A 26,275-nucleotide genomic window follows, 5' to 3' on the forward strand; every position below is an offset into this window, starting at 1 on the left:
AAGGTATAGAATATTTATTACATCCTCATCTAGATTTACTCTCTACTCTCTATTGAATTCATTAATCGTTATTCTGCTTGTTTTATTGGTTTGTTTTGTTTTTGAATCTCGATTTAGATTGATTTGCTCTTTTCTTGTATTACCACTTGATGGCGCTGTTAGATTGTTTGTGTGTTGCTTTTTCAGCAGTAAAGTTGAGGGACAGAAGAACAAAAGGTTCGCTTCGAGCTTTTATTGTGAAGGGCCTAGCGGTCGCGCATGCTTTTACTATAAAGGCGACAACAGGAAGGGGTCGTCCTTCTCCATGGTTTTGTTTTAAAAATGGCGGCGCTGGTTGGCAGCTCGGTGTTTTTCGCGCCGTTGTGTGCTTTTGCTGCCGTTTGTCCCCAGCGAAAAGGTTGGGTTTAGACGTCATGAGGTGCAGGTTACCGCGCGCTGTTACCGGATGCCTCGTGTGAACCGGACGGCCGTTTTGTCGCTGCTGATCGTCAGCAGCTCTGTGTTCTTGCTCTTCCAGCTGTATTACTACAGGAAGTACGTCAGCAAGGTGAGACGCAGACACAAGAATAAAGAAAACAACACGTCAGATTGTCTGCTGAAATCAGACGGACAACTGCTTTCCTTTGAAGACTTCACCACAAAGTATAACATTGTTATCTCAAGAAGAGGGTATGAAAAGATCTGCAAAGGAATTCCTACTCCATTAATCCGACTGATACACAATAGTGTGCAGATTTCTTCGATTACACCCTTTCTGCCAACTCTAAAAATTGGAGATATCAATTTGTTGGATAAAAAATGCAACAGCAAATTGATAAGTCTGGTTTTTAAACAAATAATTTTTGGCGACTTAATTCAAACTTCGTTTAGGACAACGTAGAGGTTTCCTTAAAGAGACAGACTTTTTCTTTTTATATATCTTGCTCTGTTGCTCCTAAAGTAAAAGAAACACATTTTAAAATAGTATCAGCAATATACCCTGCCAGTGATTTTCTGCAAAAAATATTTAAATTTGCCGTTGATCCATGTGCCTTTTGCTCTTCAGAGGCCGAAACTGTTGAACATCTGTTTTTTTAAATGTTCCTGTGTCACTTTGTTCTGGTCCAAAATCCATAACTGGTTATCTTTGAAAAGGGACAACATACCCCTATTTACCGACAATGATATTATTTATCTTATGGACAACTTGGGTGCAAACATTTCTGACACTGCTAATCTTGTGATTATTATGGGTAAATATCATATTCATACTTGTAATTGGAATGGAAGCCTTCCCTCTCTCACAGCGTTTTTATGTAATTTTGCCAACTACTTTAGGTTGCTAAAAGTTATGGTAAGAAAGAATCATAAGGCTGACAAAATACACACGTCTATTTCTCGATCCTTGCTCTTCTAACGTCCCGTACCTTGCTCCTTTGTGTCTCTGTTTGTTTATTTTACTTTTGCCTTTGTTTTTTATTTATCCTTATCTGCTTTTCAGTATGACTCCTCTTTTGTTTCATGGTTATATTTGGTTGCTAATTTCCACCAATGTTTGATTGATTCTTGTGTTCAAGTTTTGTATAATTGTCCCTATTTTGTTATGTATATTGTAAAATGATAATTTAAAAAAAAAAAAAAAAAAAAAAACGTGTCAAATTGTCATATTTGATGTTTCAATGTACAATGAAAACAACTCAGTGGACAAAAGACAAAATGGATAATTTCTGGAAATGTATATAATATGAAATGGACCAACCAAAAACCAAATTCTACCTTATTTCTGGTTGATATCAAACTCTATTACAATTCTCTAGTCAAGCTGAACAATAGAAAAGCAACAAAGACCCCCAGATTATTTGAAATATAAAATATCTATATCTATATATACAATCATCAACTAATGTTATTTAACTATGAATCTGTTCAAGTTAATCAGGTCAGTGTTCAGTCTGAGCAGGTATGTCTATTGTTGCTGACAGTGCAAACAGAAGAACTGTAAAAACCTACAAAACTCTATGGAAAGCCAACAGTGTCAAAACACCACCAACCATGCAACAAACGTGAAAAAACGGAATCTAACAAACTGTCAGTGGTTTACAAAATGGGTGTGCTGTTATTTTTTAGTGGCGTTACATTTCAAAATAATCAGATTTTAGTTTTAATTTCCCAACATGCCTTTTTCTGTAGCCTGGTCCTCACATCCTGACCCAAACAGGTCACCTGACCGCCAACGACATCCAATGGGTGAGTCAATGCAAATGTTAGCAGCAGCCCTGTTGTTAACCTAAATGTTAGCATCATTGTTAGCAGTCTCCTCACCACTGTTAACAGCACTGTTAGCCTCTGGTATTAGCCCTCTCACCACTGTTAGCATCACTGTTAGCCGTAGTCTTCTCAGCACTGTTAGCCTCAGTGTTGGCCTGACTGTTAGCAGTCCTCTCGCCACTGTTAGCTTCACTGTTAGCAATCTTTTCAGCACTGTTAGCCTCAGTGTTAGCATCATTCTCAGTAGTCCTCTCACCACCGTTAGCATCACTGCTAGCTTCAGTGTTATCCTCGGCGTTAGCAGTCTTCTCAGCACTGTTAACCTCTGTGATAGCATCATTGTTAGCAGTCCTCTCACCACTGTTAGCCTCAGTGTGATCCTGACTGTTAGCAGTCCTCTCACCACTGTTAGCATTACTGTTAGCCTCACTGTTAGCAGTCTTCTCAGCACTGTTAGCCTCAGTATTAACCTGACTGTTAGCAGTCCTCTCGCTGCTGTTAGCATCACTGTTAGCCTCACTGTTAGCAGTCTTCTCATCAGTTAGCCTCAGTGTTAGCATCATTGTTAGCAGTCCTGTTAGCACCGTTAGCATCACTGTTAACAGTTCTCTCAGCCGTGATGTTAGCTCACTGAACCTGTTCTGTTTGGGTTCGGCAGCAAACGGTGAAGAAGTTTCTGGCATTAGCTCATCGCTTCAGGTTGCCACTGTTCCTCACCGACACCGCTGCACTGACACTGCTATCCCAGGATGCTTTGCGGCAGCGTGACCGGCTGGTGCATGAGCCACACTGCAGCTTCCTGTGCACTGGCCGGCCAGTCACGTCCTTCGCTTTGCATGCCAACCTGTGGAAGTATGATGTAAGTGATGTGTTCATGGTCCGGAGAGAAAGGAACAGAATCATCGAGTGGTGTTAAATGTAATTTGTAGTTCAGATAAACTTTATTTATTGTGTTTAGTGTTTATTGTCATTTACTTTAATTTGTTGGTAAATATATGCATATGTTTGCATAGGGTATATCTTTTTACTTTTCTTGTTCTTTCTTGTTTGTGTTCTTTTCTAGTAAAGTATTTTTTGTTTGGCTGTTGTTGTTTTGTTTTTGTTTTTTTGGTCTGTCAGCCTGGCTTCCTATTGGCTGCAGAGCAGAAAGGCTTCGATATGCTGGAACTGCGAGGAGAGGACCCGCGACTGGCCAGTCTGGACACCCTATCAGGACAGGAGATCCCCCTGCACTTCCTGTTCCGCCTTCATGGTTACATCATCCAGGTGGGTGGGGCCACATCACCTGGTGACACCACAAAGAAAGCAGAAACACCTAGCGACCATGTAGAATATCACATATTTTTAACTTGAGTCTTACCAGCAAAACAATTCCTAAAATCTGGAAGTCGGCCTTTGTTCTCCCCCTGTTAAAAGGGGGTGAACCCACAAATGTAAACAACTATAGACCAATTTCTAAATTGTGTATTTTAGCAAAATTGTTTGAAAGGATCGTCAGTGATCAGCTGAAGGAATTTTTAGAATCAAATAATATTTTATCTCCATTCCAATCTGGTTTTAGAACACAGCACAGCACTGTCACAGCTGCACTGAAGGTCCTAAATGATATTACTGAGGCTCTGGATAGCAAAAAATATTGTGTTGCTCTGTTTATTGATTTATCAAAGGCTTTTGATACAGTAGACCACAGCCTGCTGATACAAGCCCTACATTACATTGGCTTATCCAAGCATGCAGCAGCCTGGTTTGCCAACTACCTATCAAATACAACACAATGTGTTCAGGTGGCTGGAACTACCTCTTCTTTTTTGGACATTACCAAAGGGGTGCCCCAGGGTTCAGTTTTAGGACCCCTTTTATTTTCAGTCTACATAAATAATCTCTGTAACAACCTGTCAAACGCAAAGTATCATTTCTATGCAGACGACACTATTATTTATTGCTGTTCAACCTCACTCACTCAGGCTTTTGAGTTTTTACAAGCTGCTTTTAATGTAATCCAGTCTTGTTTATATGATCTTAAATTGGTTTTAAACACAGATAAAACCAAGCTCATGGTTTTCTCTCATACAAAGGTGCTACCACAGAGTATTACAAATAAAATAACATCCAAAGGAAAACCTATAGAGCAGGTTTTAAATTACAAGTACTTGGGTTTTATCCTAGATCAGGAGCTCTCGTTTTAAAGCACATTTAAATAATCTTGTAAGTAAGCTTCAGGTGAAGCTTGGGTTCTTTTTTAGAAATAGAACCTGTTTCTCTCTCAAGGTCAGAAAGAAATTAGTGACAGCAACCTTCTTACCCATCCTTGACTATGGGGATGTGCTTTATCTAAGTGCATCATCCAAATGTCTCCATTCATTGGACACTGTTTTTCATTCAGCACTCAGATTTGTCACTGGCTGCAGTCGTCTCACCCACCATTGTGAATTGTACTTGAAATCAAACTTGCCTTCCCTGAGTGCTCGCAGGTATGCACACTGGCTGACCCTTATCTATAAGACTCTTTTAGGCTTGATTCCCCCTTGTTTGTGCACTTTACTGCAGAAAACAAGCAGTTGCCATGCCTTGCGCTCTTGTACGTCATTAGTTTTTTCTGCTCCTAGGGTACGGACAGAATTTGGAAAAAGAGCTTTTAGCTTTGCTGCCCCCTCTGCGTGGAATACTCTACAGGCCGAACTGAGGCTTTCTGAACTTATTCCTCTTGCAGCCTTCTGTTCTGTCCTGAGGGATAGACAGCGAGAGACCACTGAACAGTGCTTGTGTTTTAAATCGTAAAATGTTGTTTGTTGTTGTTGTCAAAGCTCCTGCACTTGAAAATACTACTGCATCTCTAAAATTGTATGTCTTATTCTATACCATCATTTCCTTGTAACTGCTCTTATGACATGTGCTACAGACCTCTTGGCCAGGTCACCCTTGTGAAAGAGATCCTGATCTCAATGGGTTTTAATCTGGTTAAATAAAGGTTAAATTAAAAAAAAAAATTAAAAAAATGTAGCAACCATGCTAAACAACAGGTTGTTTTTGTCCCAGGTGGTGTTCCTGTACGAGCGGAGCGGGAACTACCTGTGGCACGGAGCGTTACGCCCCAAAGCCAACATGGACCGAAGCTTCGCTCCCTTCAAACAACTCGACTACGGACGCCACGCCGGAGCTTACGACAGGTGAAATCCTCTGATGTGTGAAAACAAGATGAGCTGAGGGGGCTGGAGGGGGGCGGGGGGAGCAGCAATTCTATCACTGTGGCCTTCATCCCCGCAGCCCTCTCAAGAAGGGTCATTGAGCACGTATTACAGGAACCTCTGTGATGGCTGAACTGCTTCTCTTTGGCAAGGCGCCTGATGTCAGATGATGATGATGATGATGGTTCTCCAGGTTTTGCTCAGTCAGTCTTGAGTCAGTGCTGAACAGAGCTGCTCTCAGCAGCAGCTTGTTGCTTTGCAGCTCAGTGATTTCATGTTGTTGGTTGTCAGAAACATCAGCTGGTTCCACATGTAACAGTAAATCTGTTCGGTTCCTTTTGTCGACTCTTCACGTCCTGAAACTTCTCACCAAACACCTGAAGGAGTTTCACCTCAGCAGCAGGTTCAGAGGTCAGAGCAGCTTTTGTTCTTCAGAGCAGGAACATGCTCAGTGTTTCCTCTTGTAGTTCCCACAACTTTAATTCGGATAGAACGTGTTCGTCTATTAGTTGATGTTTTTTACTTTATGCTGAAAAGTTGTTGTCTTTTATGAATTTCCCCACCCCGATTTAATTTAATATCTGATGATATCATCATTTCATCATGAGCGTTATAAACCTTGTTTCATCCCACATTATTAAGTACACAAACAAACCATGTGGTTACTTTTTTCTTCCAGAAGCCAACAGGAAAAGTGATGAATCTACACTGTGATCTTATTCTGTTAACTTTTTGTTATTTAATTGTCTGTTAAATGTCTTTTGTTAGTTAAAATAGTTATAAGTTAGTTGTCTGAGATATGGTCGTTTTAAATGGTCTGCGGACGTTTGTGATGAGTGTTCCTCAGTCTGTTGTTAACGAAGGTTTCCTCCATTTACACGTATTACAAGAGCAGAAACCAGATTGTAGGAGACAGTGTTCTGGAGAACCACACAGAACCACAGAACGGGCCAAAGTTTGAAAGAAAACTGGGAATGAGTGACTTCCACATCTGTTATTAACTTAGAAACTTCAAACCCTCAACCTGGAGCAGCTGCTCTGCCTTTGTCGCTCTCAGTTCGTCAGTCTAAATCCAGGTGTCAGAAATGACTTATCTAATTAATAATTAATTATCATCATTATTTCTGTGTAAGCGTTTGCCATGTGTTTGTTGTGTGTGCTCGCCCTCCACAGGCTGGAGCTGGTCCTGACGGTCCTGGACGGCCTCGACGTTCGAATCCCGCGCAACATTTCCCGCTTTCTGTCAGAGCAGCGACACGCCCACTTCCTGGAGTGTCGTTACCATGACGCCCGCAACTTCCTGCAGGTCACACAGAATGCAAGGCTTTTATTGTGGTGGGGGAAATGAAATAAGGAGTGAAAGTGTTTTGGAACTCGCAAGGAAACAATGAAATGATGAATGAAGAACTGCTTCAAAATAAAAATGAAAAATTGAAACAAAAAAGTAAAACGAGTGAGTTGTGGTGAAGTGTTTTTACCAGATTAACTTAAAAAGGCTTAAAAATCAAACAAAATGTTTTTCATAAAGAATATTTTCGAAAGACTTTGAAAATGAACACAAACAAAACGTTTAAAAGAAGAAAATACGAACAATAACAATCAGTTAAAATCACAAACGTTTATTGTGAATTGAAAGGATCTCTCTCTCTCTCCACTGTGTGTGAATGTAGCTCTACCCTGATGACTCGTCTCCAGAGGCGGTGGATTTTCGGAGGAAAGCGAAGTCGTTGCTTCATTTGGCTGCTCGAACCCTCGCTCGCCTGGACGTCCCCTTCTGGCTCAGCAGCGGCACCTGTCTGGGTAACATGCTAACCAGAGAGGTTCCTAACGACTCATTTCCCAGTTAGTTAAATGGAGGTTCAAACTTAGACCAGTCGACCAGTCTTAAGTAAGAAAACTGTCAAACTGAGCACAATTTAATCTAGAAGAGTATTGTGAGTATTATAAGAACTATTTTAAACCATTATTCTTCAATAATCTAATGGCATTTTAAATGCTGCTAAAATGTTAAACATGTCAGACTTTGACAGATTTTCTCATCGAAAGAAAACCGTAATGACTGAATAACAGAAACCTTAGAAACTTTAGCCTCAAATTTAAGTGTGGACATCGGTGAAATTATAACTTTAACCGACAGGTATTTCTGGTGCCAACTAGAGAAGATAGCAATGTTTAATTGTCCAGTCGGCGAAACATGCACATCCCTAATGCTAACATACTAACTAACAGCAACATAATGACAGAGACATGCTAATATTACAGTATAATGACATAGACATGTTAAGAAGAAGAGAAGAGACGTACTTTATTAATTACATCACAAATGCACACTACATGCACACGCCTTCCTCCACGGCAGAACAGGAGCGGTGGGCTGCCAGCCAACAGCGGCGCCCGGGGGCCCAGTTCTTTTCGTCACCATTGTTCAGATAGTTCTTGCATGTTTTTGGGGGGGTATTTCAATGGAGGATACCCCAGGTGAACACGGGGAGAACATGCAAACTGCATGCAAAAAGGCCCCTTTCCTAGATGGGAATCGAACTCGGCTCTGGTTTAGTGCTGGAGCTGGATCTCAGCACAGCCTTTGAGACAGTACATCCCAGCGTCCTGACTGACAGGCTCGGGCGGTGGGCCTCCTGCAGTTCTCCTGCTGTCTCTCAGACTCCCTCCATGTCTGAAACCTTGGCTCCACATTATCTGCAGTGTATTTGCTTCCTTTAGGTCATATTATTAGCAAATTTAAAGGTATCTCTTAACCCACTTACACTGATGATACCCAACTGCACGTCTCATGTAAGCCTGATGAGGCTCACAAACTGACGTTTTGCACAATTCTCTGACTGCCATGAAGGACTGGATGAACTAGCAATCATTTACAGCTACACGCACATGAGACTGAAGTCACTGCTTCAGATGGCGAAGATTGATTGTGTGTCTGGTTCCTTTCCTCAGTCGAATCTGTGCAGTCAAGTGTTAGAAAACTTGGCGTCATCAGGCTGCGTGCGTCATTCCTGCATTTATATCATCGGAGCTAGACTACCATAATTCCCTTTTCTCCTGTCTCAGCAAGTCACCGAGCGACCGACCAAACTGGTCCAGAACAAGTCCGAGTCCAGCGGGACGACTCCCATCACGTCCATGTACAGAGCCCTGCGTGGTCGGGTCAGACCTGTGTCCACTTCTTTCTAATCTTAATTTTTCCACTGTGCCTTATCCATTACGACAGGAAACGAATCTTTGGGATGGAATTTGCTCATCCTGCATCCATCCTGTCTCCAAGTCATTTTTAATCCCAGTGCACCCAGTGAAGGTTTATCTGACATCTTGAAGGCAGTAACATTTTCCCGTCTATCTATTTGATTTGTGAAATCAGTGTCTTAATTTACATTTGACAAATCGCTGTTGTTTGACTTCATGCTGTCTGTTTTCAGCTTGAATCATCAGTTTTTCAGCATTTTTTTTGATTTTGAAATTAACTTGTAATTTAACTTTGAAAAATGACGTTTTTGTCGACGTATAAAATGCTAACCTTACAGTATATAAACTTAAAAGTTGCTAACCTGCTAACAGAGTATGTAGACATACAGTATATCATTCTAACATTAAATATGTAAGATGCTAACGTGTTAAGAACTCAGGAGAGCATCCAAAACACATGCACAACTGTATCCCTGTCTTTGTGGATGTCTCTCGCCCCCTGCAGGCTGGTTCAGGCAGTGCAGCATTATCTCGTACAGTCGTGACGTTGATATTGGGATTTTCATCGCAGACTTCAGGTCAGACATCATCACGGCGTTCAGGGACGCAGGCCTGTCACTCAAACATAAGTTTGGAAAGGTGAAAACTTAATTTTCTTTCTTCTTGTTTGTGTTGTTTGGTCGTTAAAGGCAGAAGGAGCAGCAACGTCCTAAAAACAACCAACAGTCATACGAACACAATCGCTGTCAATCGTCACTTAACACCAGAAGCACAGTACATTTACTCCTAGTACTGTGACAGCGATGGCTTCTATTTTGTACTTTTTTTAAATCAGTCATTTTACTTTTACTTTTTTTTAATACTTTTTATCATAAGTGTTGTACTTCAACTACTATTTGACTACTACTACTACTACTACTACTACTACTACTACTGTGTTTACATTCACATCTGTTACAGTGAAAAGGAGCGTGACATAAAAAAAGAGTCCTGATAAACCACATGAGAACACACCTGTCTGTCTCTCCACCTGTCTGTCTGTCCGAGCAGGTGAATGCTGGTTCTGGCTAACATGCTAAATGCTAACCTGCACCCTCCAGGTGATTTCAGTGTTTGTTACACTGCTGGGTGGACTGGTTATACTGGGACAGAGAGGTGGACTGCTTATAATATATAATAATCTTTATTGTTTATATTGTGTGTTTAACCTGCTGCTGCAACAAAAGAATTTCCCAAATTGGGATCAATAAAGTAAAGTCTCAGTCTAATGTGAACAGGTGATCAGACAGGTGAGTCTGTCTGTGTCACTGCACAAACTGCAGCTCTTTGCTTTGTGTGTGTTTGTTGCTGCAGCTGACAGTCATTTCATTTCTGTAGTCATTTTTCACTTGTGAACATTGTTTGTTGCACCGCCGCGCTGTCCAGTGCACCTTTTGTTTGTTTCGTTGTATATTTCTGTTTGACAGTCGGCCGTATGAACCGGCTGCATCACTGTATTTTTCGAGCGTATTTACCTGATGTCTGTTTGAAATTAACACGAATTTATTCTGAAGCTTTTTTTTTGAAGTGCAGGTGGAGGACAGTCTGGAACTTTCCTTTGTGAGTGACGACATCAAACTGGACGTTTTCTTTTTCTATGAAGATGGAGATGTTGTGTGGAACGGAGGCACGCAGGCAAAGAGCGGCAGGAAGTTCAAGTTAATAACATTTTCTTTACATGAAACATTTCCTCCTTTAAATTGACATTCATGATTTTTATTACTATTATTATTATTATTCATTGTTACACCTTTATTTAACCTGAAGATGGCGGCAAACATCTTGAGTCGTCAGAAGAGTGATTATGACTTCTGCGTTCAGGATTGATTTTATTTATTTTGACAGATCCTTAAAGCTGCAGAAGGGGCGTCTTAAAACTCTGAAAGACTTAGCTTCAGCCAATGAGACACCTGGATTAAGGTTTCTTTGCTTCGAGACCTCTGTTCTTTTAATGAAAGTTTTTCCTTTGATTTTTTTCCTCAGGTACATCTTCCCGCGTTTCTCGCTCTGCTGGGCTGAGCTTCTGGAGCTCAAAGTTCGTGTTCCGTGCGAAACTCTTGACTACGTGAAAGCGAACTATGGCGCCACATGGAGCGTCCCGGTGAGGGGCTGGGACTGGAAGTCCTCGCCTAGCAACGTGCAGGAGAACGGGGTGTGGCCTCCAGCGGAGTGGGCGGAGCTTGTCCAGGTTTACTGAGGAAACAAAAATGAAGTCAACACTGAAACTACGAATAAAGATAAAGTGAAAAAAGACGAGCTGATTTTTTTCTTTCACAAGAATCTGAAAGGTTCCTGCAGACGAGCACATGGTCATATGATGATGATCACACTGAGATTATCTGGAACAGTTTAACAATTTTCAGACACATATCCTCTTTTAGGTCTTCTTTCTGCCCGTTAAAAGGAAGTTTTTCCTCGCCACTGGCGCCAAGTGCTTGCTCATGAGGGAATTACTGGGTCTCTTGAGATAAAGACTTTGGTCTGGACCAGCTCAATATGGAAAGTGTCCTGAGACAACTTCTGTTGTGATTTGGCGCTATACAAATAAAACTGAATTGAATTAAATTAAACAGACTTCACGTAAGACATTCATTCACTGTAGAAATATAAATAACATCTGTATTTGATGAAATAAGACTGACCAGTTAAAATTCCACTTCCTTGTCAAACACTTTATTTTGTCCTAAAATCAAACATCAGGACATTTTTGTTTTCTTTCTACATTTTTTGCCCCCAAACTGTTCCATACAAACGAGAAATAAACTGTCATCTGTTCGAGTTTCACTGACGTGAACTGCTGCATGTTAGCGGCAGTCATCTTCCTGAAATCTCGCGTTATTTCCACAGTTGTCCGTGAGTTACAGCTCTCAGTCAACGCTTCTCTCCGCCAGACTCAGTTCAGTTTTTACACCTAAGAGGTTTTCGGTCTGATTCAGTTTTTCAGCAGTCACAGTTTCGTCCGGTGACGTCACTCTGCCGCCGCCTCGCGCTGCCGCTCCTTGTGGACCACAAGCCCCTTTCCGATCAGGTCCGGGACCTCCACGGCGAGCCACGGTCCGAGTCCCAGCGCCATTAGGTGCGCCAGGCCGAAGCGTGGCGCGTTCCGGGCCCACAACGGCGCGAAGTGCTCGGTGAGACAAATCCTTCCGCCGCGGTACATCTTTGCGGTCTTCCCGTCCAGCTCCGGGACGGCTACCTCGGGCGCTGTGTCCGGGTACGTCACGGGGATGTCAAACTCCAGCCGGAACTCGTAGCGCAGCAGCTCGTGGATGAACCAGCACGTGCCAGTCCAGCGCGTGCCGTCCGCGTTCGACTCGAGGCGGAACCAGTCGTTGTCGGCAGCTTTGTTCTGCTCCACGAAGCGGATCAGCGCCTGGTACTCCTCCTTCAGCCGCTGCGGCCACAGCGCGCGGTCCCGCGGCCCCGCGTGTGTCTTCAGCAGCGGGATCTGCGACACGGCCCTGCGCGTGGCCTCATCCGCCATTTTACTCCCCAGAGAAGTCTTCGTTTAAAACCTAAAGCGAGTTGAGGGAGATACGGGTTCCGTTCGACTTCGGGTCGGTCTGTCTTCAGTTTTCGCCTGACTTTTGACGTGGACTTCCGGTTTTGTACGGAGCAGAAGGTGTTCTGCGTCAACAGGAAATGTGATGCATTTTCAAAATAAAACTTCCCACGCATTTCAATCTGACAGTTTTCACTGATCATCAATAAACTTGCATCAGATGACGCAGAACTGTTGTCAGTTAGACCTCACATGTCTGAAAGGTTTTAATGATTCAATAAAACGTTTGAAAACAAATTTATTTCATATCTGATTCAAATAAATGTATTTGTCTGTCTAAAAATCAAGTTCAGTTTATACTTGTATTTTTTCCACCCTAAATATTATTCTTGCACGGTTTTTACTTCATTTCAGTTCAGTTTTATTTATATGGCACCAAATCACTGCAGTTACCAGTCTCAGCACACTTTCTATACTCCATAGAGCCACCACGAATGAATGCTTTGCTCTGCCACCATCTATAATTTGTGTCTCATGTAGTTTCTCGACAAATAAATTCAAATGCCAAGTAAAAATAGATAACCTTGTGTTAAATTGTGTCAACATCCGCAATCCTGATAACTGGAGTCATGATTATTAACTTGACCATGATAATTTATTGATCTGCTTCACATGAAACGGGACAAGTTACTAAACACAAACATCACTGAAACCACAACTGAAGTATATAATGTGGAATGAAACAAAAGCCTGCAGGATTCTTCGTTTATAACAGCAGAGAGCCGGCGCTCTGAACTACATACAATAACTACAAACTGCACATGATGAATGTGACCATCCTAAATAGCAAAGCAGCTCATTGCTACCATGAAAAAATACAAAGAATACAGCAATGAACAAATAATGAATAGATGATTGAATGACTGAACTTACAAATGCAGCAACTTACCAAAGTTATGAATGAGGCCCATTAGACCAGATCAGGCATGACGTCTTAATCAAATGGATCAATCAGTGAAAGCACAAAAGAGCAAGTGGACCAAATCTTTAAGATTGAGATTGTGGGCAAGTACAAGACTGGACTGGACAGGTAACACAGATGTGGCAGAGGTGGCATCTGCAGTTTTCTACGCAGTGGTCTGCTGGTGCCGTGGAAGCTCTGAGAGGGACAGAAAACGACTGAACAAACTGGTTGAGAGAGCTGGCTCTGTCCTGGACTGCCCTCTGGACACCATCGAGGAGGTTGGTGAGAGGAGGATGTTAGCTAAGCTGACATTGATCATGGACAACCCATGTGTCATTTTATTATCCATATCCTACCATGTACACTTTAAATATTCAAGGAAACAATATTTTGATACTCTTTGTATGTAATGTACATACGTAGGTGACTTTTGTTTAGTATCCCTTGTTATTGTCTTTATGTTCTTTTTGTACGTCTCCTTTTTATTCTTACTATTATTGCTTTCTGTAACATCTTAATTTTCCCAGTGGCGGTCAGTAAAGTTTTATCTTATCTTATCTTATCTTATCTTATCTTATCTTATCTTATGTGGTGGTAATGCAACTTGTATGGATGCCAACCGCCATACAACTCAACAAAAGAAGAAGAAGAAACAGCGGCACCTGCCTGTCCGGCAGGTGGCGGTAGTTCACGTGGACGCTGTTTATCAACCATAAGGACCAGTAGAAGAAGCTACGACAACAGCCTCGGTCCGCCATTTCCCCTTTTCGGCTGCTTTCAGTCTGTTTTTCCAGATTATTTCGTGTTTGAATGAAGTGAAACTCGTTTCATCCGTAGCATTACCTGGGCGCGAGACACGAAAACGTCAGCGCGGCTGTGATGGCGGCCGACCGGCGCGAAGACAAAGGTGAGACGCCTGCAAGCTGCTTTGTTAGCAGCAGTTAGCTGGTAGCATTAGCATGGTTACTATCTTTGTTATGCGGAGACGGTGCTTGTTTCAGCTGCGGATCGACTATCATCAGTTCGTCGATATATTATTGATGAATATGTTAGTAAGTGACTGACGACGATTTAACAAGTTGGTCAACGGGCAGCAGCAGCTCTCACTTGTCTTCTCTTCCATTCATTATGGCGTTTATTAGCCGCTGCGGCTAACGGCTCTCGCTGTTTGAACAGCAACATGTACACCAGACTCCATTCAGAAATCTGCTCTTTCTGCTCCATCGGTCAGTTAAAAAACAATCATCAATTATGAGCAGACTCAGGTTTTTTTCTAATCTGTGTTGTATTCTGAAGAAGTCGAGATGTGATTGATGAACGAGTATATCACTGTTTTGTTGAAGATCTGTTTTGTAACAAAACCACTTTAACAGTACACAGAATCAAACTTGGCTTTATTGAAAACGTGTGTATGCACACAAGGATTTTCACTTCATGTTAAACATTGCACTCAATGTACTGGCATAGAAAAAGCATACAGCTCGAGGACATAAAAAGACTGAACAATAAGATAAATAGTACAAAAATATAAACAATATATATAATGAGATTTTCAGTGCGCAGGTATTCTGTTGACAATGAATGTACTTGTTAGAAACTGTTGATTATTGGATGATAAATGTCCAATCAGTGGATGTTTTGGTGTCACTGTCTGACTGCTACCTGTTCAGCAGGCCGACTGGACTGCTGGACTGCAGACTGCTTCTGTGTCTGGTGGTTTTGGTGTTCCATGATCTGTAGCAAAGACCAGAGGACAGAAGTTGGAACAGGTGGTCTCCAGGATGTGAGGGGTTTGCAGCGATGCTTCCAGCTTGTTCAGTCTGGAGGTGTGTCAGTCCTGAATGGAGGGCAGGTTGGCACTAGTGATGTTCTCAGCAGTCCTTATAGTCCGTCACAGTCTGTTCTGGTCCTGTTTGGTGGCAGACCCAAACCAGATGATGGTGGGTGTGGCCAGAACAGACTGGAATATTCTGTTGTACATGTTCTGTTGGGCCTTCTTGATGATAGAGACCAAGTTTGAAGTCCACCGTAGGTCTGGTCAGATAGTCGATCAGAAAAAGGGTATTAAATAGAAAAATTAGCTTGTGTTGTTTGTGTTTTTAAGAGCACCAAAGGAAAATTAGGGTTCAGGGAAAACGCACCTCTCGGCTCATCTGCTTCTGATGTTCCAAATGTACTTCTCCAGTGAAACCACCTTAAGCTCATAGCCTGTTAGCATTGGCAGGTCACCACTTTGATCTGAACAGTTGTTCGGATATTGTGATGAAATGTGTTCCGGAGATTCCCCTCAGGATGAACTGTAATAACTTTGGTGATCCTCTGACATTTCATACAGCGCCACCATGAGGTCAACAAATTAATGTGTCCAACACTTTGTTTTGTGTTGAAATTCCTGTAGAACTAATGACATTTCCATCAGTCTCAGCTGTGCTTTGTGTTTGCCGCTCGTGTTAGCATGCTAACACACTAAATTAAGATATTGAATATGACAAACATATACCTGCTAGTCATCAGTATATGAGCATTGTCGTTGTGAACGTGTTAGCAAACGTGTTAGCATGCTAACATATGGCCCTGCAGAACTGCTAGCATGACTGTAGGCTCTTCGTCTGGTTTATGTTTCTAAACCAGACGAAGAGCCTGTTACTGTGTCTCCTGTGGGAGTAAATCGTTGAATAAATGAAGCAGTTTGTGTTGTTGATTGGGCATCGAAGGGTCAGTGAACTTCAAGAAATTTTCCAGAAATTTTCCAAGGGAAGTTACGCTTTGGGTGAATTTGGGTAATTTTATGGTGGGACATAAGGAGTTTTTTTTTTTTAATTGTTCAGTTAAAGTTCAATGCAGTGTCAGTTGACTTGAAGGGTTTACAGTTATGTCTGCTTACAGTATGGCAAAATGCTTGTTTCTGTCTTTGCATGTTGTGGTAAATACAGCCTGTGCAAATCCACTTTATTCCCATTATTCCCTGTTAATTACCATGGAGAGTTTCCACCTCGAATATTGCTGTAATTTTTTAAAGCTGTCGTTGTTGTTTTAGACGGAGAGCTGAACGTTCTGGAAGATATTCTGACTGAAGCTCCAGATCAGGACGACGAGCTGTACAACCCTGAGACTGAACGAGACATCAGCGACAAGAAAGGCACTACTGATACTACTTCTGATAATAGTACTACTAATACTAAATTTCAGCCGTAGTTGTGTGTCATCTAAACCCTTTGATTTGTCTGTCAGGAACAAAGAGGAAGAGTGAGCGCTCTGACAGTCAGGATCTGAAGAGGCTCCGCTCGTCATCAGGTCACGCCCCCTCCAGGTCTTCCTCCTCCAATAAGAGAGCCCCGGGTCCACCTCTGTCCTCCTCCTCAAAGAAGGTGACGACCAGTCCCCGAGGCCGCCACGCCGCTGCCGCCACTAGTGGCTACCGTCATGAATACTACGAAGAACGTAAGGGGCGGCGAGGAGCCCGTGAGGCGACCAGGAGTCGCGGGGGAGAAGACATACGACGCCGAGAGTCTCAGAGAGGCTTGGAGGGTCTGAGCCAGGTACTGCTAATAATTCTAATAATACCAATAATAATACTTACAATGCAGTCACAGTACATACCTGTTACATACACACTACAGTTATAATACAGTAATGGTAACATTTGATAAATTCTAGTACATAGACTCCCAGAGAGGCATGAAGGGGTTAGGCAAGGTGCTGATACTACTACGACTATTACTGCTACTACTACTCTTACAGTACACATACAGTACTCACGCACACGTACAGTATGAGCCACTTGTTTACAGCCAGCCAGCAGTTTGACCACAAATCATTTATTTTCCTGTTCAGAAGTTGCGACGTGATGAACGTCAGACAAGCCCCTCCCCCCATGATGAGGATAACCAATCAGAGGAGGAGGCGGCAGCAGAGTATGGCTCTGAGCCAGGGTCAGGAAGCTCTTCCCCTGCCGCCTCCCACATAGAGGAAGAGGAAGAGGATGATCAGGAGGAGGAGGACGACGACGACGAAGATGAGGACGAGGAGGAAGAGGAAGGCATGGAGGAGGAAGAAGAGGAGGAGGAGGAAGGAGAGAAGGAGGATGAGGAGGAGGAAGAGGAAGAGTATGAGCGCCGTGGTGGCGAGGGGAATGACTACGACACTCGCAGCGAGGCTGGCGACTCGCGCTCTGCCTCCTCCGTCAGTTTCTCTGATGACGGCGAGTCTGTGCACTCAGGCTCCGCCTCCGAGGCCTCAGGTAACCATGACAGAAGTGGAATCTTTTTTCCCTCCAAATACATTGTTCAAGCTCACACACCAGGTACATGAGGTGATCAGGTAGAACCTTGGAGGGAGCGCTCTCTGCGTTCTGTCAGTTTTGTCTACTGCTGAAGTCTTTTCAAAGTGTCTCGTTAGCCTGATTAGCACCGAGTCTGAATTTTCTGAAGTTGAAAGTTTAAATAATTGAAGGTGATGAAGGTAAGAATGTACAGACATTTGTTTTTATTTGTTTTAGGTATATTGTAATTACACTTCTTCATCCCTGAGATTAAGAAGAATTTAAAAATCGCACTTTTAGGTCTTGATTTGTAAAAGTATTATTTTATTTAAAGTGGATTAGTGTTACTCTTGTTTTATTCGATATCTATATCTTGCTTTTTAAAGAACCCTGTTATTATAAGCAAGGTAATCCAATTCTGTGTCTTTATCTTGAAAGGTTCAGAGAAGAAGCGGGAGAAGCTGTCATCATCGGTCCGAGCTGTTCGCAAAGGAATGGAGAGTAAGGCAGCCATTTTTAGCATGCGTAATTACTTTTAAAATGTTTCAAAGTGCTTTTTTGAAAGTGCAGCCACTAACATTTACTGTGCTGTGTTTACCCAGAGACGCTAACTCCGACCAGTAAGCTGCGCTACATCCTGAGAGACGCTCGGTTCTTCCTCATCAAGAGCAACAACCACGAAAACGTCTCCCTGGCTAAGGCAAAGGTAAGCTCGCGTCACTTGTTGTTTTATTTATCATTGTTTACACGTTGTAGTAAAAAGGGCACCTCCAGTCTGTTTTAAATAATCTCTGTGATGCTCAGGGTGTTTGGTCGACGCTGCCGGTGAATGAGAAGAAGCTGAATGCAGCTTTCCGTTCGGCACGGAGCGTCGTCCTTGTCTTCTCTGTCAGGGAGAGCGGCAAATTCCAAGGTCTGGTCATTGAGATTTTCATTTTTGAATGCTGCTTGAATGTTAATATAAGAATTAAATTCATCAGCCTTCTTTGTCTTGTCTGCATCGTCTGTAGGCTTTGCTCGTTTGGCATCAGAGTCTCATCATGGCGGATCTCCAATCCACTGGGTTCTTCCTGCTGGCATGAACGCCAAGATGCTGGGTGGAGTCTTCAAGATCGACTGGCTCTGCAGGTAAACAAAACAGCAGTCAGCCAGTCAGTTGTGTCCTGGAAGAGTTCAGTGTCCAACAAATGCTAGAAATTCTGGCCAAATATGATCTGTTTATGGACCCTGTTCTCCCATGTCATTGACCAGTGGGGCAACATTTTTGAGCGCCGCAGCCGCGAAACAGGGTGCAAAACTAAAAGTGTTTCTTTTTGCCACTGACAGCTCAGATAGTTGTAAGTGTCTGACAATGTGATGGAAAGGATCCCTACAGAGATTTACTGTGTTGTTAAAGAGGAAGACCCTTTTGTTAAACCACAAAGAGACGGTATATTGTCTCACCAAAGCCACCAGACTCCATTCACAGAAACAGACATTTTATCATCATGAAACACACTTTGTCCAACTGACAGAAACAAAACTCACCAAAGTCTTCTTGGTTCATCTTTCACTGTTCAAACAATCATCACTAACTCTGGTTTTGGTTGAAATAAACTCTTAATTCAGCCAATTGGGAGAGGAGCGCTAGGAAGGGTGGGCATCATAGAAAAAGTAAGGGAAATTGCACATAGAGCTGGAATATTTTCACATCTAACCTGGAAATTAATTTCACCAGAGATGATAACCACAGAAATTTAAATATGGCAGACTTCAACAGATTTTCCTGGTAAAAATCAGGACAACCAGAATTCTGCTTGAGTGACTCTTGTCCGTCTAGCAGTGTGTTTGGTACAGCGGCCCGGACTCACGCCAGAACAGCCGCTGTGGCAGTGCTGCTTTTTCTTCACAATCAATGTTCATTTTCACCGCTGAATGAATGTTTTTTGTTTTGTTTTTTTTGCTTGATTTTATACTCAAATTCAGAACATTCAGACAGCCTACTCCTTTCAGTGTGAAGTCTGCCAAGCTTCTTGCCGTTCGTGCGTGGGTCACACGTGTGGCGTGTATTTTGATTTTGTGAAACAGTTAAAAAAATGAACATAAGAGGAAATTATCTCATCTTTCAAAACACAACTTTGCATGGTGCAAGTTTGGTGAAATGGTACCCGGGACTACAATTTCAGACAGCAATAGAGATCTACTGGAGAACCCAGAGCCTCACCTTCTGGATCAGCTCCCTCTGAACCTCACTGGTGAACAAAACTCTGACGCATTTGACCTCAATCATCTCTGAGAGCGACTTACTCCAACCTGAAGGAAACAATCCATTCTTCTCCAGCAAAGTACCGTGGTGTCAGACTGGGAGGTGCTGACTCTGATCTTGCTGCTTCACACTCAGCTGTAAACTGCCCATGTGCTCACTGGAGCTCACAGTTTGGTGAAACAAACAGAACCACATCATCTGCAGAAATACAGTCCCACAAACCAGCACTCTCCATGCCTCGTCTGCACCTACAGATTCTGTTTGTGAAAATCACAAACTGAGTCCTGGTACCCATACAACCTCAATAGCCCCCACAAAATACTCTGAGGTCCACAAGACACATGTAGATTGGATGCACAAACTCTCATGATCCTTCCAGGATTCCTGCAAGAGTAAACATCTGGTCTGCTGATCCAGGACCAGGCCACAATCCACCTCAGCTGCCTGTTAGCTCCACGATGTTCCAAGCCTTGAACATCTCAGGGTGAATCTCCATATTGCATGTCACTGTGGATCTTTTTGATGAATTCAGTGACCTCTGTCTCTCTCGAGACCTGATTGTGTTTCCTCTACAGAGGACCTCTTGGTTTGCAACAGAAGCTCACAGTTTGGGTTAAGCCCTGCATTACGCTGCTGTGTTCTATGACAGTTTGCCACATCTTCTCTGAGGTTGTCATGCCTCTGCACCTGCCACAACTGTGGCAGGAGGCATCATGTTTTCAGGTTTCCCCATCTGTCCCATTTTGCTGAAAGCAGTATCTCAAGAAGACCTGGAGGGAGTTTCTCCAAATTTTGGACAAACCTTCTCTTGTATTCAAAAATGAACCGGTTAGACTTTGGTGGTCAAAGGTTACAGAGATCTCACAAATCACATTTTTGACCATAACTCCGAATTTTCAAACAAATGGGAATAAGTGAAATGATGACATTTTATATCTAAAAGGGCAAAAGTCACCATCACCGTAATATAAGCGTCTCTGCAACAATGTCCATATTTGAAGCATTGCAGTCCACCACAAGCTCTTTGGTTGTGCTGATACTGAGCTTCAGTGCTCTGTACCCTTCTGTAAAAGGAGTCTCTGAGTGAGGACAGCATGTCTCTCACGGAAATTATTCACTGGAATCATACATGTCAGCACAGTGAGGACTTCCATTCCACCAACAAATACATGGAATGCCTTTAATTAAACTCCTTCAAAGTACATGTTCATGACATGTATTGTGACTCTAGACAGACATGCATGTGAACTACAATCTGATCGGTTTTCGGAGGGGATACAACTGTGAGGCAATAATTTCAGTCACTACTACGAAAAGCTGCAGCCCGTCTTCCCGATAGCTGTCTCTTGATTCAAGAGTTCCCTGGGCCAACCGAGCCGGTAATGCCGCCTCCTTCAGCTTGACAGCATTTTCTGATACCAGGTCCACTCATAAACCCCCCTGTGCTCCATCACTGACTGTGCCATGAACAATCCAGGTATCAGTATATACAAATATGACAGATAACAAAAGAGTATCAGGTTGGACTCTGCTGACAGACAATCGCATAGAGGAAGTCCTGTTTGTTTTTTGGAAAGAGTTTTGTTCTCGTATAACTCATGTCGTTCTGAATAACGTTCTTATGAATCCTACTTATTACTTCTCTATCTAAGCTCATATCTAATATCTCTATGATGTTGTGCATCGAAATGTAAGGTAGGTGTGACCTGCTTCAGTTCTTTGTCGTATTTTTTGATCAAATGTGCCCTGCTCGCTGCTTCACATGGATTTTATTTTTTACAGGATGGAGCTTCCTTTCACAAAGACAACGCACCTGACCAACCCCTGGAATGAACACAAGCCAGTCAAAATTGGACGTGATGGACAGGTTGGCTCACAGTTACATTTTTTTCTTGTTTTGTTGAAGTCAGATTTTTCTGTTCGTGTTGCGTGAGATGTTTTACCTTTTTAAACTTGATAAATATCTTTCAGGAGATCCAACCTGACATTGGCGCTCAGCTCTGTGCCCTGTTTCCATTGGACGAGAGGGTGGACATCCACCAAGTGGCTCGGCGTGTTCGTCACAAGCGTCGGACGCCGTCAGAGCCACGACCTCGGGGGCGACCGCCGCAGCGCGAACCGGGAAGGTTAGCCAATCACCAAGCTCCTCCTCCCGCTTCCTGTTCTTCTTCTCCTGCTGCAACCACGGCGCCATCTGCAGCCGGATGACGGAGACGGCCGCTGCCTTTAGCCGGTGGCTAGCTATCCTGTGGCTAGCATCGCTGGTTCTCTAGTTATTGTTGTTTCTCCAGTCTGGAATTTTCCACCGGAGTGGGCTGATGAAGTGGTTGAAGTCCTAAAATCATCAGGCAGGAATGAATTCCTCAGCAGGGCGAACGGTTCAAGTCAGAAAGTCTAAGATTAATTAAGTTGAATACTTACAATTTAAGTGTAATACTAATTCATTCATTCATTCAACTATTAATTCATTCAAAATTCTTTTTTAATTCAAGCAACAAGGTGCACATTTTAATGAGTTTTTTCATTTTGACCGTCTCATCTTAGTATATTTTTTAGTTTTCTACTTTACATATTTAAAATCTTTGAAGGTGCTCGGTGAGATATAAGAATTTGAATTTTCAAATTTTGCTGTATCTAAATTTCTCCTTTGAAGCTCTTTTTCTTTGCAGGAGCTTCGTACTTCGGAAGTAAAAAAATCTAAATTTTTTGCTTTTAGCTGGACTCTGGCTGACCCTTTCAGAATAAAAGCAGAAAGGACAAGCGTCACTGGCTGGACTGATGGAGGAAGGGGAGGGTGGGGGAGGGCCGAGTGAGGTAACCCTGAAACAGAGAGAGAGATAAAGTGAGGGACTGTCTGAGCTCCCGGTGGACTCAATCTGGTTCTTTGAGAAGGTGGTGCAGTTTGGTCAAGCAGGGGTGCGGCCTTTGGACTATATCCAATGAGAGAGTTGGGTGTGTCTGGGGGGGCGTGGCTCTGGACTATATCCAATGAGAGAGTTGGGTGTGTCTGGGGGCGTGGCTTTGGACTATATCCAATGAGAGAGTGTGATGTGTCAGAGAGGCCGAGGTTTCTCAACTCGCTCAAAAAAAGTAAATTACAGAAATACATTTGGGAAAAGATGGACTCCATTAAAAAAGAGAGAAAACTCCCCTTGGACTGAAAAAATGATGACCCTCCTCCCCCCTCCATTGAAAAGACAGCTGTATAATCCCCCCCACCCCCACCCCCCACCCCCCCAGCACACACACACACTGAATCAGGACTGAGAGCTGGTTAACAGACTGTTGATGTTGTAGGTGTGTGTGTGTTGCTCTCTCTTATGAACTGAATATAAAGTGTGTGAGTGGAGACGAAGGAAAAATAAGAGAATCCAGAAGGACGGAGCGACAAAAAGACGGAAACTAAAGAGTTTGGGTTTCCGTTTTAAGGACTATTGCTGGTCTGGAGTGGGTGGGGCTGTGCTGAGAAGGGCGGGGCTTTGTGTATTGATTGACAGGACTGCATCATCATCATCATCACCCCCCCTCCACCCTTTCAAAATAAGAGGGTTTATAAAAAAAGCCTTTAACATGGACTGATGAGGAGAAAACTGTTTTTTTCTAATCAAAGTGTTGTTGACACAAACAGCCCTTCCCACATATACAACACAAGCGGTATGTTGTCCCTTTAAGAGGTTTCTTCTTCTTCGTTTGTTTTTTTATTGTGTGTGTGAATCAAAATTTGTTTTTCATTTGGCCAGCGGACAGTGAAACCAAACTTTTGTTTAAAACAGGAAGCATCTATTGGAAAAGTCGTGAGAACACAAACAGCTGTTACTTCAACACATTTGACCAAAATCATACATCAGCTGTGACCATTGAAAGCACAGGAGATAGAGGAGGACCAGTAGACACGGGAAGACCAGTGCAGAGGAACAGTAGACACAGCAGGGCCAGTACAGAGGACCAGTAGACACAGCTGGACCAGTGCAGAGGACCAGTAGACACAGCTGGACCAGTACAGAGGACCAGTAGACACAGCTGGACCAGTACAGAGGACCAGTAGACACAGCAGGGCCAGTACAGAGGACCAGTAGACACAGCTGGACCAGTACAGAGGACCAGTAGACACAGCTGGACCAGTGCAGAGGAACAGTAGACACAGCTGGACCAGTACAGAGGACCAGTAGACACAGCTGGACCAGTACAGAGGACCAGTAGACAGCAGAAATCAATGATTGGTTATTATATCTAAACAGTGTGAAATACGTGTCTGTCAGGCAGCGTGTGATTGGTGATTCAGATGGATGCACATGTTAGCAGATTAAATGGAAACAGGAAGTAGTGGCTGAACACCTGTAGACACCTGGATGACTCGGAACCTGTCCACAGACCTGAAATCTGTTCGTTAGTTCTGGGAGTCTTTTCTTCTTCTGTTTGACATTTGACCTGAGTGTGTTTTCCAGTGTGTATTCATGGGTGTGTGAGTGTGTATTGTGTGCATGTGTGTGTCTTACTTGTCGACTTGTCTACGTAGGCGTCGTCCCGAAGAGTACGACCTTCACGGCAGGAAGCGGCCACGGGCCGACGGTCCGCCTGACTTCAACCAGCGAGCAGGTGCTTAAAGCTCCATCCGGCATTTAGAAAGTGAAGTTTATCAATACTGTGATGACGTCATCACTTCAACTGATCAGAACTTTGATCCCGAATCAATACCTGATTTCAACTTTTATGGAAGCCTGAAAAAAACATCATTCCATTCTCATTTAATGGAAACTGTCAGGAAATATTGACTTGACCGACAGTGAAGTGATGGACGTCTAACAGAATTCATTTGATTTGATTTGAAGTTTTAAAGTTTCTTCTAGTCGTATATTTCACATTATTAAATGTGTTTGAAAGTTTCTGTTCTGAGATGTCGTTTTCGCTCTTTTTCTCCTTGAATCTTTGTTTTCTGGTGTTTTTAAACTGCGTTCGTTCCATTTCTGTTTGTTCTGCTCGGCGTTGGAAAAGTACAGCGTAACAGAAGAATGTATTTTATTTTCAGGGTTCATCCAGGACCTTCGTAACCAGCCGGTGGACAGGTGAGACACTCATCATCACTCACCTGACACAGGTGGCAGGAAGTAGGCGGAGCTACAGCAGCATTTATTAGTAAATCCTGACAAAAGTTTGAAAATTGAAGCTTTGTCACAGGTTTTATTTGAGTGATAATGTAGAAAAGTTCATATTCCTGCAAATGTTGTTTAAAAAGTCTTCAATCATGGAAAACTTTGAGAAGCACGAACAGAATTTCTGTTAGCAGTAATTAGTTTATCGATTGTGAATCAGAAGAAGTGTAACCACAGAAAGTATGTGAGCGTGAAAATGAACGAAGACATTCCAACCATGTTTTTGGGTTTCAGACGGTTTTCCAGCGTGAGACGAGACGTGTTTCTCAATGGGGTGAGTCACAAGCTTGTTGGCATGTTAGCTTAGCTTCGTTGTATCCTGCTCTGTGTCCGGTGTGGTGTTCCCCTGTTCACGTGCTCACCTGTGTTTCCTCTTTCAGTCTTACAACGACTACATGAGGGATTATCACCACAGCATCGGTCCTCCTGCTCCCTGGCAGACTCTGGTACGACTCTTATCGATCCTGTTCATTGATCGATCGGGTTATCGACAACAGACTGAACTAATGATGTGATGATGTCATGTATGTGTCATCAGGCGGCGTACCCTGGCGTGGAGCAGCCACCCCCCCACCACCCCCCTTACTACCACCACAGCCACCCCCCACCCCCCCCTCACCAGGCCTACCATCACCACCACCACCCCCCTCTGCCGCCACACGAAGCCCCACCCCCTCGCTTCAGAGACAAGCAGCGAGTGCCGCAACACCGTGCCTTCACCTCCAGCCCGGTAAGCCTGCGGCCATTCTGTCAGACTTCCTGTCTGATGTTCAGTGAACACTCAGGATCATCTGGGTTCCACCATCTGCTGTTCACAAACATCGCTGTGCCCCCACCTCAACTCTTACCGCTCTCCTTCGCTCTCAACAGCTTGTTGGTTGGCGCAGTTAGCTCTTCCATCTTATTAGCGAGAGATCTCCCGTTCGATGTGGGCGGTCTGCATCGTGCTGTCAGCTGTTCCTGTGTGTGAACAGTGGAGCTGTGACCGAATGGATCAGCTGATGTGGTTTTAAATTACCCCGAAAAGAGGAAAGAGCTTAAATTAATGGCTGTGTTGTGCCAGGGATCGATCAGGTGACCTTCTGATTGGTGGACGACTGGCCTGTATATCTGACCTCTAACTGCATTCCTGTTTTTTCCCATCATGCAGCATGACTATGACATGCGTGTGGATGACTTCCTGCGGCGGACGCAGGCAGTGGTGAGCAGCCGGCGTGAGCGTGAGCGGCAGCGTGAACGTGACCGCGGCGGACCCCGCCGCGAAAGGGAGAGGGAGCGAGCGAGGGACAGAGACAGAGAGAGAGAGAGGGACAAGGAGAGGGGGCGGTACCGAAGGTGATCTGATGATGTCATATCCTGTCAGCCTGCAGGTTCTTTTATTTTGACAGTCAGCAGTAATGCTTTTGGTCGTTTTTTCTTTTGATTTTTTGTTTTTTTCCTTTGAATATTCTGATTAATAAAAAAGCTATGTGATGACATCATCA

The 26,275-nt window shown here is 43.3% G+C and overlaps 3 protein-coding genes across 4 annotated transcripts; 2 read left to right on the forward strand and 1 right to left on the reverse strand.

The window, feature by feature from the left end:
* The first annotated feature begins 294 nt into the window (after nucleotides 1–294).
* On the forward strand, nucleotides 295–10,922 carry fktn (fukutin). Of its 2 annotated transcripts, XM_076757984.1 has the most exons (11): nucleotides 295–547; nucleotides 2,170–2,226; nucleotides 2,906–3,106; nucleotides 3,367–3,513; nucleotides 5,284–5,414; nucleotides 6,606–6,738; nucleotides 7,103–7,232; nucleotides 8,499–8,594; nucleotides 9,136–9,269; nucleotides 10,203–10,327; nucleotides 10,653–10,922. In XM_076757984.1, exons 1-11 carry the CDS (start codon nucleotides 446–448, stop codon nucleotides 10,864–10,866), a joined length of 1,470 nt encoding a protein of 489 aa, XP_076614099.1. In that variant the 5' UTR covers nucleotides 295–445; the 3' UTR covers nucleotides 10,867–10,922. The 2 variants fall into 2 exon arrangements, with proteins under 2 accessions (XP_076614099.1, XP_076614100.1); XM_076757985.1 differs by lacking the exon at nucleotides 8,499–8,594.
* Nucleotides 10,923–11,320: 398 nt separating this feature from the next.
* ufc1 (ubiquitin-fold modifier conjugating enzyme 1) lies at nucleotides 11,321–12,280 on the reverse strand. Its single transcript, XM_076757987.1, has one exon. It carries the CDS (start codon nucleotides 12,151–12,153, stop codon nucleotides 11,638–11,640), a length of 516 nt encoding a protein of 171 aa, XP_076614102.1. The 5' UTR covers nucleotides 12,154–12,280; the 3' UTR covers nucleotides 11,321–11,637.
* A 1,569-nt stretch (nucleotides 12,281–13,849) lies between these two features.
* On the forward strand, nucleotides 13,850–26,272 carry ythdc1 (YTH N6-methyladenosine RNA binding protein C1). Its single transcript, XM_076757265.1, has 16 exons — nucleotides 13,850–14,042; nucleotides 16,173–16,274; nucleotides 16,367–16,674; nucleotides 16,970–17,375; nucleotides 17,835–17,897; nucleotides 17,999–18,102; nucleotides 18,201–18,309; nucleotides 18,407–18,524; nucleotides 21,424–21,508; nucleotides 21,613–21,767; nucleotides 24,158–24,237; nucleotides 24,668–24,704; nucleotides 25,026–25,065; nucleotides 25,172–25,237; nucleotides 25,330–25,521; nucleotides 25,942–26,272. Exons 1-16 carry the CDS (start codon nucleotides 14,015–14,017, stop codon nucleotides 26,128–26,130), a joined length of 2,082 nt encoding a protein of 693 aa, XP_076613380.1. The 5' UTR covers nucleotides 13,850–14,014; the 3' UTR covers nucleotides 26,131–26,272.
* The last annotated feature ends 3 nt before the right edge of the window (nucleotides 26,273–26,275 follow it).

The sequence above is a fragment of the Chaetodon auriga genome, chromosome 19 (genome assembly GCF_051107435.1).
Source record: "Chaetodon auriga isolate fChaAug3 chromosome 19, fChaAug3.hap1, whole genome shotgun sequence".
Lineage (NCBI taxonomy): Eukaryota > Metazoa > Chordata > Actinopteri > Chaetodontiformes > Chaetodontidae > Chaetodon > Chaetodon auriga.